The 14,016-nt window shown below is 41.5% G+C and overlaps 1 protein-coding gene across 8 annotated transcripts in view; it reads left to right on the plus strand.

Annotated features, from left to right (window-relative positions):
- The window catches only part of CngB (Cyclic nucleotide-gated ion channel subunit B), an 81,263-nt gene that overhangs the window by 42,357 nt on the left and 24,890 nt on the right, over positions 1–14,016 (plus strand). For 7 of the 8 annotated variants that reach the window (XM_071670616.1, XM_071670615.1, XM_071670617.1 and 4 more), the window contains 5 exons: positions 398–579; positions 9,031–9,194; positions 9,987–10,088; positions 11,529–11,640; positions 12,487–12,674. In XM_071670616.1, the coding sequence (XP_071526717.1) occupies positions 398–579; positions 9,031–9,194; positions 9,987–10,088; positions 11,529–11,640; positions 12,487–12,674 (748 nt within the window). The remainder of the gene's footprint in view (positions 1–397; positions 580–9,030; positions 9,195–9,986; positions 10,089–11,528; positions 11,641–12,486; positions 12,675–14,016) is intronic. The other variant, XM_071670614.1, reaches the window with a different exon arrangement.

The following is a 14,016-nucleotide window of genomic DNA, read 5'->3' on the forward strand; positions in this document are numbered from 1 at the left end:
TGCGTGTGTGGACGTATGTATATACATGTGTATGGGGGGGGGTTGGGCCATTTCTTTCGTCTGTTTCCTTGCGCTACCTCGCAAACGCGGGAGACAGCGACAAAGTATAATAATAATAATAATAATAATAATATTGATTGCTATTTCTTGAGTTAGCTAGGAAGCGCCAGGAAACAGACGAAAGATCCATTCTCTGTCTTACACATATGAAGTGAAAAAGATTTTGAATGATATGAGCCTGAACATAGAGAAGGGTGAGAGGCATGCAAGGAATAGAGTGAATTGGAACAGAGTGTTATACCGGGGTCGACATGCTGTCACTGGATTGAACCAGGGCATGTGAAGCGTCTCGGGTAAACCATGGAAAGCTACCACTGAGTTCTGGTCTTTCTTCCAGATGAGATGAAGTGCCTTGAATCCTTACCAAGGAAGATGCGAACTGACATAGCCATCAATGTGCACATCCAGACACTTTCTAAAGTGCAGCTGTTCCAAGACTGTGATAAGGCATTATTACGTGATTTAGTGCTCAAGTTAAAGCCAGTTCTTTATCTTCCAGGGGACTTTGTCTGCAAAAAGGTGATTCAAGATGCTCAAGTGTTACAATTGGTATCTTTTTGGTTAAGTGTTGTGTTTGGGTGTTATTTTTATTATTTTTGGCTCTATACCATTTGAGATGGTAAATGCAACAGAAGGTGAAACTAGAAGTTTAGATTATAGAGCTAAGAAAAGGGACACTAAATTTACACATTACTAAGAAAATTTTTAGCTCTATACTATTTGAGATGGTAGATGCAACAGAAGGTGAAAGAAGAAGTTTAGATTATATAGCTAAGAGAAGGGACACTAAATTTACACATTACTGAGAAAATTTAGGTTGAAAGTACAACTGAAATATAAAGTATTGGTTATGAAAATTACAAAATAGATACTGCATTTTGTACACAAAAGTAGAAATTTTTACTTCTTAACTAATGCTTTTAGGTCCTTCTTAGTTAAAGTCTCAGGAATGAGAGACAGAAAGTCCAACAACCCAAATGAGATATCACTTTTCAGCAATCATAACCATAACCTGGTATGCTGTTTCCTGTGGAGCGGGGTGACACCAGGAATGGATGAAGGCAAGCAAGTATTATTATGTACATGTGTATATATGTATATGTCTATGTATGTACATATGTATATATGTATGTATGTGTAAGTATATGTATGTATATATGTCTATATTGATACGTATATGTATGTTTTGGAAAGAGGGGCAAGTATGAAGTCTGTTGGGGATGAGAGAGCTTGGGAAGTGAGTCAGTTGTTGTTCGCTGATGATACAGCGCTGGTGGCTGATTCATGTGAGAAACTGCAGAAGCTGGTGACTGAGTTTGGTAAAGTGTGTGAAAGAAGAAAGTTAAGAGTAAATGTGAATAAGAGCAAGGTTATTAGGTACAGTAGGGTTGAGGGTCAAGTCAATTGGGAGGTAAGTTTGAATGGAGAAAAACTGGAGGAAGTAAAGTGTTTTAGATATCTGGGAGTGGATCTGGCAGCGGATGGAACCATGGAAGCGGAAGTGAATCATAGGGTGGGGAGGGGGCGAAAATCCTGGGAGCCTTGAAGAATGTGTGGAAGTCGAGAACATTATCTCGGAAAGCAAAAATGGGTATGTTTGAAGGAATAGTGGTTCCAACAATGTTGTATGGATGCGAGGCGTGGGCTATGGATAGAGTTGTGCACAGGAGGGTGGATGTGCTGGAAATGAGATGTTTGAGGACAATGTGTGATGTGGGGTGGTTTGATCGAGTAAGTAATGTAAGGGTAAGAGAGATGTGTGGAAATAAAAAGAGCATGGTCGAGAGAGCAGAAGAGGGTGTTTTGAAGTGGTTTGGGCACATGGAGAGAATGAGTGAGGAAAGATTGACCAAGAGGATATATGTGTCGGAGGTGGAGGGAACGAGGAGAAGAGGGAGACCAAATTGGAGGTGGAAAGATGGAGTGAAAAAGATTTTGTGTGATCGGGGCCTGAACATGCAGGAGGGTGAAAGGAGGGCAAGGAATAGAGTGAATTGGATCGATGTGGTATACCGGGGTTGACGTGCTGTCAGTGGATTGAATCAGGGCATGTGAAGCGTGTGGGGTAAACCATGGAAAGCTGTGTAGGTATGTATATTTGCGTGTGTGGACGTGTATGTATATACATGTGTATGGGGGTGGGTTGGGCCATTTCTTTCGTCTGTTTCCTTGCGCTACCTCGCAAACGCAGGAGACCGACAAAGCCAAAAAAAAAAAAAAAAATGTGTGTTTATGTGTGTGTATGGGCATTTATGTATCTATACATGAGTGAATGGGCTATTCTTCATTTGTTTCATGGCACTACCTTGCTAATGCAGGGAACAGTGATTATGTTTGATAATAATGATAATTTTTTTCATACATATTTGCCATTTCACACCTTAGCAGGGTAGCATCAAGAACAGAGAACCGAGCCTTTAAGGGAAAATCCTCACTTGGCCCCTTCTCTATTCCTTCTTTTGGAAAAGTTAAAACTGGAGGGGAGGATTTCCAACCCTAAGGGAGAATGAATACTTGCCATGCATTCCCTGCATGTCATAAAAGGCGACTTAAAGGGAGGGAGTGGGGGTTGGAAATCACCCCCTACCGTTTTTTTTTTTTTTTTTTCCCAGAACAAACAGAGAAGGAGGCCAAGCGAGGATATTCCCTTTAAGGCTCAGTCCTCTGTTCTTCACGCTGCTTCACTGATTTGGGAAATGGTGAATATGTATGAAAATTTTTTTTTTTTTTTTTCACACTATTCGCCATTTCCTGCGATAGCGAGGTAGCGTTAAGAACAGAGGACTGGGCCTTTTTTGGAATATCCTCACCTGGCCCCCTCTGTTCCTTCTTTTGGAAATTGAAAAAAAAAAAAAAAAATATTTTGTGTGATCGGGGCCTGAACATACAGGAGGGTGAAAGGAGGGCAAGGAATAGAGTGAATTGGATCGATGTGGTATACCGGGGTTGACGTGCTGTCAGTGGATTGAATCAGGGCATGTGAAGTGTCTGGGGTAAACCATGGAAAGCTGTGTAGGTATGTATATTTGCGTGTGTGGATGTATGTATATACATGTGTATGGGGGTGGGTTGGGCCATTTCTTTCGTCTGTTTCCTTGCGCTACCTCGCAAACGCGGGAGACAGCGGCAAAAAAAAATATATATATATATATATATATATCTTTCATCTTTCATACTCTGTCGCTGTCTCCCGCGTTTGCGAGGTAGCGCAAGGAAACAGACGAAAGAAATGGCCCAACCCACCCCCATACACATGTATATACATACATCCACACACGCAAATATACATACCTACACAGCTTTCCATGGTTTACCCCAGACACTTCACATGCCCTGATTCAATCCACTGACAGCACGTCAACCCCGGTATACCACAGCGCTCCAATTCACTCTATTCCTTGCCCTCCTTTCACCCTCCTGCATGTTCAGGCCCCGATCACACAAAATCTTTTTCACTCCATCTTTCCACCTCCAATTTGGTCTCCCTCTTCTCCTTGTTCCCTCCACCTCCGACACATATATCCTCTTGGTCAATCTTTCCTCACTCATCCTCTCCATGTGCCCAAACCACTTCAAAACACCCTCTTCTGCTCTCTCAACCACGCTCTTTTTATTTCCACACATCTCTCTTACCCTTACGTTACTCACTCGATCAAACCACCTCACACCACACATTGTCCTCAAACATCTCATTTCCAGCACATCCATCCTCCTGCGCACAACTCTATCCATAGCCCACGCCTCGCAACCATACAACATTGTTGGAACCACTATTCCTTCAAACATACCCATTTTTGCTTTCCGAGATAATGTTCTCGACTTCCACACATTCTTCAAGGCCCCCAGGATTTTCGCCCCCTCCCCCACCCTATGATCCACTTCCGCTTCCATGGTTCCATCCGCTGCCAGATCCACTCCCAGATATCGAAAACACTTCACTTCCTCCAGTTTTTCTCCATTCAAACTCACCTCCCAATTGACTTGACCCTCAACCCTACTGTACCTAATAACCTTGCTCTTATTCACATTTACTCTTAACTTTCTTCTTCCACACACTTTTCCAAACTCAGTCACCAGCTTCTGCAGTTTCTCACATGAATCAGCCACCAGCGCTGTATCATCAGCGAACAACAACTGACTCACTTCCCAAGCTCTCTCATCCCCAACAGACTTCATACTTGCCCCTCTTTCCAAAACTCTTGCATTTACCTCCCTAACAACCCCATCCATAAACAAATTAAACAACCATGGAGACATCACACACCCCTGCCGCAAACCTACATTCACTGAGAACCAATCACTTTCCTCTCTTCCTACACGCACACATGCCTTACATCCTCGATAAAAACTTTTCACTGCTTCTAACAACTTTCCTCCCAAACCATATATTCTTAATACCTCCCACAGAGCATCTCTATCAACTCTATCATATGCCTTCTCCAGATCCATAAATGCTACATACAAATCCATTTGCTTTTCTAAGTATTTCTCACATACATTCTTCAAAGCAAATATATATATATATATATATATATATATATATATATATATATATATTTATTTTTTTTTTTTTGCTTTGTCGCTGTCTCCCGCGTTTGCGAGGTAGCGCAAGGAAGCAGACGAAAGAAATGGCCCAACCCACCCCCATACACGTGTATATACATACGTCCACACACGCGAATATACATACCTACACAGCTTTCCATGGTTTACCCCAGATGCTTCACATGCCCTGATTCAATCCACTGACAGCACGTCAACCCCGGTATACCACAGCGCTCCAATTCACTCTATTCCTTGCCCTCCTTTCACCCTCCTGCATGTTCAGGCCCCGATCACACAAAATCTTTTTCACTCCATCTTTCCACCTCCAATTTGGTCTCCCTCTTCTCCTCGTTCCCTCCACCTCCGACACATATATCCTCTTGGTCAATCTTTCCTCATTCATTCTCTCCATGTGCCCAAACCATTTCAAAACACCCTCTTCTGCTCTCTCAACCACGCTCTTTTTATTTCCACACATCTGTCTTACCCTTACGTTACTTACTCGATCAAACCACCTCACACCACACATTGTCCTCAAACATCTCATTTCCAGCACATCCATCCTCCTGCGCACCACTCTATCCATAGCCCACGCCTCGCAACCATACAACATTGTTGGAACCACTATTCCTTCAAACATACCCATTTTTGCTTTCCGAGATAATGTTCTCGACTTCCACACATTCTTCAAGGCTCCCAGAATTTTCGCCCCCTCCCCCATCCTATGATCCACTTCCGCTTCCATGGTTCCATCCGCTGCCAGATCCACTCCCAGATATCTAAAACACTTTACTTCCTCCAGTTTTTCTCCATTCAAACTCACCTCCCAATTGACTTGACCCTCAACCCTACTATACCTAATAACCTTGCTCTTATTCACATTTACTCTTAACTTTCTTCTTTCACACACTTTACCAAACTCAGTCACCAGCTTCTGCAGTTTCTCACATGAATCAGCCACCAGCGCTGTATCATCAGCGAACAACAACTGACTCACTTCCCAAGCTCTCTCATCCACAACAGACTTCATACTTGCCCCTCTTTCCAAAACTCTTGCATTCACCTCCCTAACAACCCCATCCATAAACAAATTAAACAACCATGGAGACATATATATATATATATATATATATATATATATATATATATATATATATATATATATACATTCTTCAAAGCAAACACCTGATCCACACATCCTCTACCACTTCTGAAACCGCACTGCTCTTCCCCAATCTGATGCTCTGTACATGCCTTCACCCTCTCAATCAATACCCTCCCATATAATTTACCAGGAATACTCAACAAACTTATACCTCTGTAATTTGAGCACTCACTCTTATCCCCTTTGCCTTTGTACAATGGCACTATGCACGCATTCCGCCAATCCTCAGGCACCTCACCATGAGTCATACATACATTAAATAACCTTACCAACCAGTCAACAATACAGTCACCCCCTTTCTTAATAAATTCCACTGCAATACCATCCAAACCTGCTGCCTTGCCGGCTTTCATCTTCCGCAAAGCTTTTACTACCTCTTCTCTGTTTACCAAATCATTTTCCCTAACCCTCTCACTTTGCACACCACCTCGACCAAAACACCCTATATCTGCCACTCTATCATCAGACACATTCAACAAACCTTCAAAATACTCATTCCATCTCCTTCTCACATCACCGCTACTTGTTATCACCTCCCCATTTACGCCCTTCACTGAAGTTCCCATTTGCTCCCTTGTCTTACGCACCCTATTTACCTCCTTCCAGAACATCTTTTTATTTTCCCTAAAATTTACTGATAGTCTCTCACCCCAACTCTCATTTGCCCTTTTTTTCACCTCTTGCACCTTTCTCTTGACCTCCTGTCTCTTAGAAAAGCAAATGGATTTGTATGTAGCATTTATGGATCTGGAGAAGGCATATGATAGAGTTGATAGAGATGCTCTGTGGAAGGTATTAAGAATATATGGTGTGGGAGGCAAGTTGTTAGAAGCAGTGAAAAGTTTTTATCGAGGATGTAAGGCATGTGTACGTGTAGGAAGAGAGGAAAGTGATTGGTTCTCAGTGAATGTAGGTTTGCGGCAGGGGTGTGTGATGTCTCCATGGTTGTTTAATTTGTTTATGGATGGGGTTGTTAGGGAGGTAAATGCAAGAGTCCTGGAAAGAGGGGCAAGTATGAAGTCTGTTGGGGATGAGAGAGCTTGGGAAGTGAGTCAGTTGTTGTTCGCTGATGATACAGCGCTGGTGGCTGATTCATGTGAGAAACTGCAGAAGCTGGTGACTGAGTTTGGTAAAGTGTGTGGAAGAAGAAAGTTGAGAGTAAATGTGAATAAGAGCAAGGTTATTAGGTACAGTAGGGTTGAGGGTCAAGTCAATTGGGAGGTGAGTTTGAATGGAGAAAAACTGGAGGAAGTGAAGTGTTTTAGATATCTGGGAGTGGATCTGTCAGCGGATGGAACCATGGAAGCGGAAGTGGATCATAGGGTGGGGGAGGGGGCGAAAATTTTGGGAGCCTTGAAAAATGTGTGGAAGTCGAGAACACTATCTCGGAAAGCAAAAATGGGTATGTTTGAAGGAATAGTGGTTCCAACAATGTTGTATGGTTGCGAGGCGTGGGCTATGGATAGAGTTGTGCGCAGGAGGATGGATGTGCTGGAAATGAGATGTTTGAGGACAATGTGTGGTGTGAGGTGGTTTGATCGAGTAAGTAACGTAAGGGTAAGAGAGATGTGTGGAAATAAAAAGAGCGTGGTTGAGAGAGCAGAAGAGGGTGTTTTGAAATGGTTTGGGCACATGGAGAGAATGAGTGAGGAAAGATTGACCAAGAGGATATATGTGTCGGAGGTGGAGGGAACGAGGAGAAGAGGGAGACCAAATTGGAGGTGGAAAGATGGAGTGAAAAAGATTTTGTGTGATCGGGGCCTGAACATGCAGGAGGGTGAAAGGAGGGCAAGGAATAGAGTGAATTGGAGCGATGTGGTATACAGGGGTTGACGTGCTGTCAGTGGATTGAATCAGGGCATGTGAAGCGTCCGGGGTAAACCATGGAAAGCTGTGTAGGTATGTATATTTGTGTGTGTGGCGTGTGTATGTACATGTGTATGGGGGGGGGGTTGGGCCATTTCTTTCGTCTGTTTCCTTGCGCTACCTCGCAAACGCGGGAGACAGCGACAAAGTATAAAAAAAAAAAAAAAAAAAAAAAAAAATATATATATATATATATATAGTTGTTGTATGGTTGCGAGGCGCGGGCTATGGATAGAGCTGTGCGCAGGAGGACGGATGCACTGGAAATGAGATGCCTGAGGACAATGTGCGGCGTGAGGTGGCTTGATCGAGCAAGCAACGCTAGGGTAAGAGAGATGTGTGGAAACGAAAAGAGCGTGGTTGAGAGAGCAGAAGAGGGCGTCCCGAAACGGCTTGGGCACATGGAGAGAATGAGCGAGGAAAGATCGACCAAGAGGACACATGTGTCGGAGGTGGAGGGAACGAGGAGAAGTGGGAGACCAAATTGGAGGTGGAAAGATGGAGTGAAAAAGATTTTGAGCAATTGGGGTGTGAACATACAGGGGGGTGAAGTCCATGCAAGGAATAGAGTTATTTAGAACGATGTGGTATACCAGGGTCGACGTGCTGTCAATGGATTGAACCAGGGCATGTGAAGCGTCTGGGGTAAACCATGGAAAGTTGTGTGGGGCCTGGATATGGAAAGGCAGCTGTGGTTTTGGTGCATTACACATGACAGCTAGAGACTGAGTGTGAATGAATGTGGCCTTTGTTGTCTTTTCCTAGCTCTACTTCACTTGCGCACGGGGGGAGGGGGGGGTGCTGTTTCATGTATGGTGGGGTGGCGACGGAATGGATGAAGGCAGCAAGTATGAATATATACATGTGTATATATGTATATGTCTGTGTATGTATATGTATGTATACCTTGAAATGCATCCGTGGGGATGGAGGAGAAAGAATATTTCCCATGTATTCCCTGCTTGTTGTAGAAGGTAACTAAAAGGGGAAGGAGCGAGGGGCTGGAAATCCTCCCCTCCTGTTTTACTTTTTCCAAAAGAAGGAACAGAGAAGAAGGCCAACTGAGGACATTCCCTCTAAGGCTCAGTCCTCTGTTCTTAATACTACCTTGCTAATGCGGGACATGGCGAATACTTATGAAAAAAACTGAAATGTATAGGTATGTATATGTGCGTGTGTGGGCGTTAATGTATATATATATGTGTATGTGGGTGGGTTGGGCCATTCTTTCGTCTGTTTCCTTTCCTTGCTGGAGACGGTGATTAAGTATATGAATGATAAAAGTATGTGTATGTGCATATATGTTTATATGGTGGATGGGTCTGTCTTTGTCTGTCTCCTGGTGCTATATTATTTGTTACTAATGGTAGTCACAATCATAACCAAATCTACAGGGAGAAGTTGGGAAAGAGATGTACATTGTGCAGTCTGGGCAAGTGCTGGTCATGGGTGGAGAGCGAGGTGATGTGGTGCTGGCAACACTAGGTGAGGGAAGTGTCTTTGGGGAAATCTCTCTCCTGGCTCTTGCTGGAGGCAACAGGCGCACTGCTAATGTCAGGTATGTTTAAGAGATTAGATGGAATGTATGAAATGAGCAGATGAACCATGGATGATATAGTGGAGGAAGGAAGGATTGAATAAGGCACAGGTGAGGGGAGATAGGTACAATAAATGAGAAAGAAAAGAAGTTGGTTAAGGGTTGGGTATATGAAGATTGAATGATGTTTTTGCCATGATACCTAGAGAGATTGTTTTGTATTTGTACTTCATAGGAAGTTGTAACTAGAGAGGGCTTTGAATGTGGCAAAATGTTTTCTTGCAGCTTTCCAGTGACAAATGGGAAGAGATATGGCAGATTAATGTAAGGAATTGGATTTGATACTTCTGTGCAGTAAACACTAATGATACTAAATGAATAGAGAAGTATTTTTCTGAATGTGAAAGAGAAATGTTTATTGAAAAAATGAAAAAAATGATAGTTGATGATAAAGAATGAATATATAGATGGATGTGGATATATTTGTTGTATATTTGCTATTGCAGTGACATTCAAAATAATACAGAAAAAGGAACAAATGTTATGATGATATGCAAATCATTAAGTGCAGTAAACTCAACAGAGCAACATTTTTGAATACATACAAAACTGAGGCAAATGGATAAGAATTAGGATTTGTCTTAGAACTAGTAGAAAATTTTTTAATTGTGTAAAGACAAAGAACCAAATTGGGATACAAGTACAGAAAAAGAAACTGGAAACATACAACAGAAAGAATCTGTTGAAATTAGTTGTTTGGACAACAAAGGACACTGAACAGTGTCATAAGCAGAGGGCCACTTTATTTTGCAGATCTCGTGGCTTCAGCAGCCTGTTTGTGCTGAGCAAGGCTGACCTGCAGGCCACCATCAAGGACTATCCAGAGGCACAAGAAATACTGAAGAAGAAGGCTAAGTAAGTTTTCCTCACTTCATTGTAGAAAGTCTTTGTCATAAAAGCTGCTAGCACAGAAGTTTAAGTTAGATCCATCCTCAGTCTTGTTTAAGGATTTTTGATTGATTTATATTAGCATCTCCTTATGCATATAGTACATCACTGATATAACACTTGCAAAATCAAGGAACAAGATTAGAGGTGTGTTGAGAATTAATTCTAATGATAGTACTAAAAGTATAAAAAAGGTGATGTAAGCATTTTTTAGCAAATGCTTGTTTTCTCTTGATTTTTTAGTGAGAGATTATCAAGAGTTTACTCTTCATGTTGGTGACCATTCATCTGTTGATTTGTCTTACACTGTGTCATTACCTATTTGTAATTACGTACTTGTGCATTGCAGAAAGAGTTTAACATTCATGGAGTAATTTATATACTAAAAAGAATACTTTTAAATCTTTGTCATCTTCAGCTATTTACTATTTTCTTTGCTTAGACTATTCCAACCACCCCTACAGTGAATCAGATTTCTTTACATATTTCTTATCCAGCCTTTTTCTTAGCATCTGATGGTGACCTTTAATAACTGTAGTACAGCTTCCTGTGATGAAAATTATTTACTTTGAATATCATCCAGGTGATATGGAAACTTAGAGACTGTTTTCAGGCCACCCCTCTTTCTTCTCTCTTCTATGGTGGACAGCTGTGTTGTCGTTAACCTTTCATTGTAGCTCAGTTTTATTGATTGATCTGTCATCTAGGGTTCCCTTCTCTTGACCTTCTCTGTCATCATATCTTTGTGCCTCTTAAGGTTCATTAACCAGACCTGTGAGGCATAATCCAGCTGTGGACTACGTTGTGAATAGCTTACCAAACATTTCAGTATCCATAAACATAATTTTTTTTTTCAGCTGACTATTTTTCTCAGTTCTCCTGATATGTATCTGTGGCAACAGATTAGGTACAGTGTTGATTCTAAGCTCTCTTGATGGCTGTTTTCCACTAGGTAGTATTCTCACTGGGTCTTTCTTTAATTGAGTCCCATTCTATTTACCTTGCTGTTACTGCGATTGAATTTCATCATCCATCTGTGAAAGCAGCTTTGGAGTTTGTCCATATTCCCTATAAGCTGATACTTTTAAATTCATTCCTTAATTTTTCATTTCTCTCATGGCTTAGGTATTATCTGCAAACATGTTTAGGTATAAGTCCAGCCCTGCAGGCAAGTCATTTACATATACCAAGAATAACTTGGTGACCAAGACCAGGCCACTGAATGGTAGCTGATTGAAATTGCTGGATGTGTGTTAGGAAACCTGCATGCAGAATTCTTCAGTTGATCTCTGAAGCACTGCTGCTCTCTCTTTAGTGCTTAATGTTGTGGAAATGATAGGTAGCCTGTATATTTGTTGAAATATTTTTAGGAATGATGAAGTAATTTCTATCCCTAATTCACTGTAGGCGATTGATCAAGCAAAACCAGGCACGGGAAGAGTCAGAGCCACACCCGGATGAGAACATCATTATCAAGTCCAGGGAGAACACACCGAAATTACTGCATGCCGTTCTTCAGGTAAGTTGACACTGCAGGTCATTCATCACTGCTGAACAGTTAGCACTAGAGATAGTTACTTAACACTGTAATAAGTCAAATGGTTAGGTTGAAGGTGATGGCAGGTCATTCAGTACTATAGGCCAATTGATGCTGAAGGTCACACCTCTTGGTCAGTCATTACTTCATGTCACTATGCAGTGTAAATCAGCATTCCTCCTAAGTCAGCACTGTGTCCGTTTACACAGCAGATCAGTCAATAGTGCACTGTCAATTCATTGGTCAGTCACCAATGTAGGTCAGTAATTATTGAAGATTATTTAATGCTGTAAACTGTTTAGCATTTTTGACAATTTACTATTTTAGGTTGACAAATACCTGGTCATCACGACAGGTTAATTATCACTGCAGATCACTCAGCACTTCAGGTTACAGTAGTTAGCACAACAGGATAGTCTGCATTTCAGCAAATGTGGTAGGTTAGTTGGCCACTGAAAATGATGATATTTGTCAATCAGCAATGCAGGTCATAAGTTCTGAGCTCTTCTGCAATTTCACTCCAACCATTATTCATTTCCACCTTCTTCATTGATATCATCCATTACTCTGCTTTATTTAATCTTGGTAAGACAAATGCTCTTAAGATTTCTATTGCCCTTTGATGTGGTTATATTTGTTAGTTTTCTTTTTAACTGCAAAGACTATTATGTTTCCATTATCACTCTTTTCATAACAGTTAGAAACAATGATTTGAGTTGGTGTCCCTTTTTATAACAGTTAGAAACAAGTGATTTTAGTTTGTATCATTATGCTTATGAATATGATATTGTTTTGTTTGATTGTTCAGTCTGGTATCACCTTCCACAGGTTGTGCATCCAGACTCCTTCACAGCCAGTATCATACGTCGTTCATCCCGCACTATCTCCCGGTCTACTCTGGATATACCTTCTTTAGAGTCACTGTCACTCAGTAGTGCAGTGCCATGGACACCCTCATCAATGTCCCTGGAGGTCCCCATAAGGAGCAGTAGGAGGTCTGCTACGGCTTTCAACAGGTTGAATACTTAGCTATGCTCTAGGCATATGTCCTTGCTTTGACCTGAGTAATTCCTTTGCTTTAGGTTAGGTAGTAACCATGATATATGCTGGCCATGGAGGAAGCTAATTGGTGTCCATTTTGTAAACCAGATAGTAAGCATGCTGCAGGGTGTAATTACATATTTGTATTATATGGGGAGGGAGTCATACACTCACAGGGGCTGCATCTCTTGAATTTTCTGTTATCTTACAACTTCCTAGATTATGTATACTCTCTGCATTAATCATGTCCTCAGTCATTCTGTTCTATTCTTCTGCCACTCTTGTATTATAAAAGTACTTCTTTGCAACTTTCTTAACAAGTTTCTTGCCTAATTTCATGTTATGTCCTCTGGTTGCCCTATCCTTACATCTCTTGCAGAATTGTTCACTGTCCACATCATCGATCTGTTTTAAAAAGTTACAGGGTGTGATCGGTCACCTCCTCATTCTCATCTCTTTCAAGATGAGCAAATTTAAAGCCTTTAGCTTTTCCTTGTAACTTAACTTTCTTAATTTTGGTACCATCTTTATTGCCCTTCTCTGGAAACCAGACCTTTAGCTCTTTGTGCTTCTTTAGTTGAGGTGACCAAACTTGAAAAGCATGGGATCTTGCTTGTGAAATGTCATCTATGTTTATGTCTAGCAGCACAGCGCATGCTGACATGCCTTTTTCTTGCACAAGATTTAGTCCTGTAGCATGTCAAACATGGTCCATAAAGAGTCCAGTAGCACAGTGAATGCTGACATTCCTTGGCCCTCACAGTATATCATGACAGACATTATTTATATAGTGCCATCTCCCATATCATGTCAGGCAGTACATACATGCTGACATGCATTGGTTATTATATTGTCCAGTCCTGTAGAATGATAATGAACATTGTCTTTACAGTGCTTTCTCCCTTATCTTTTCAAACAAGCAGCAACTGACTCAACTCCCATGCCTCTGTGCCTCTGGTATACTATGGATATACTATTCTATCTGTTTGTATCTCTGGTGCCTGTTCCTTTCAGGAACTCCCATAAGGGGGTGACCACTGCAAATAAATCTCCTTGACCAGTGAACTCTAGTGACACTTTACAGCCTTTAGTGCCTCACCCATAACATGGCACTGGCAGAGGCGTCTTTAACTCCCACAGATAACTACTACCTAATTTGTCTTCATAATGTTCTAACCTATTACTTTTACCTAATTCTCCTACCTAATATTCCTACCCACTGATTCTACCTGCCAAAAGGCAGGTCTCATGCATAGTACTCACTGCAGGGAAAATCTGGAGTTACGAAGAATGAGGTGTGTGAGTTAAGTGTTGTCA

The sequence above is a fragment of the Panulirus ornatus genome, chromosome 15 (assembly GCF_036320965.1).
Source record: "Panulirus ornatus isolate Po-2019 chromosome 15, ASM3632096v1, whole genome shotgun sequence".
Taxonomy (NCBI): Eukaryota; Metazoa; Arthropoda; class Malacostraca; order Decapoda; family Palinuridae; genus Panulirus; species Panulirus ornatus.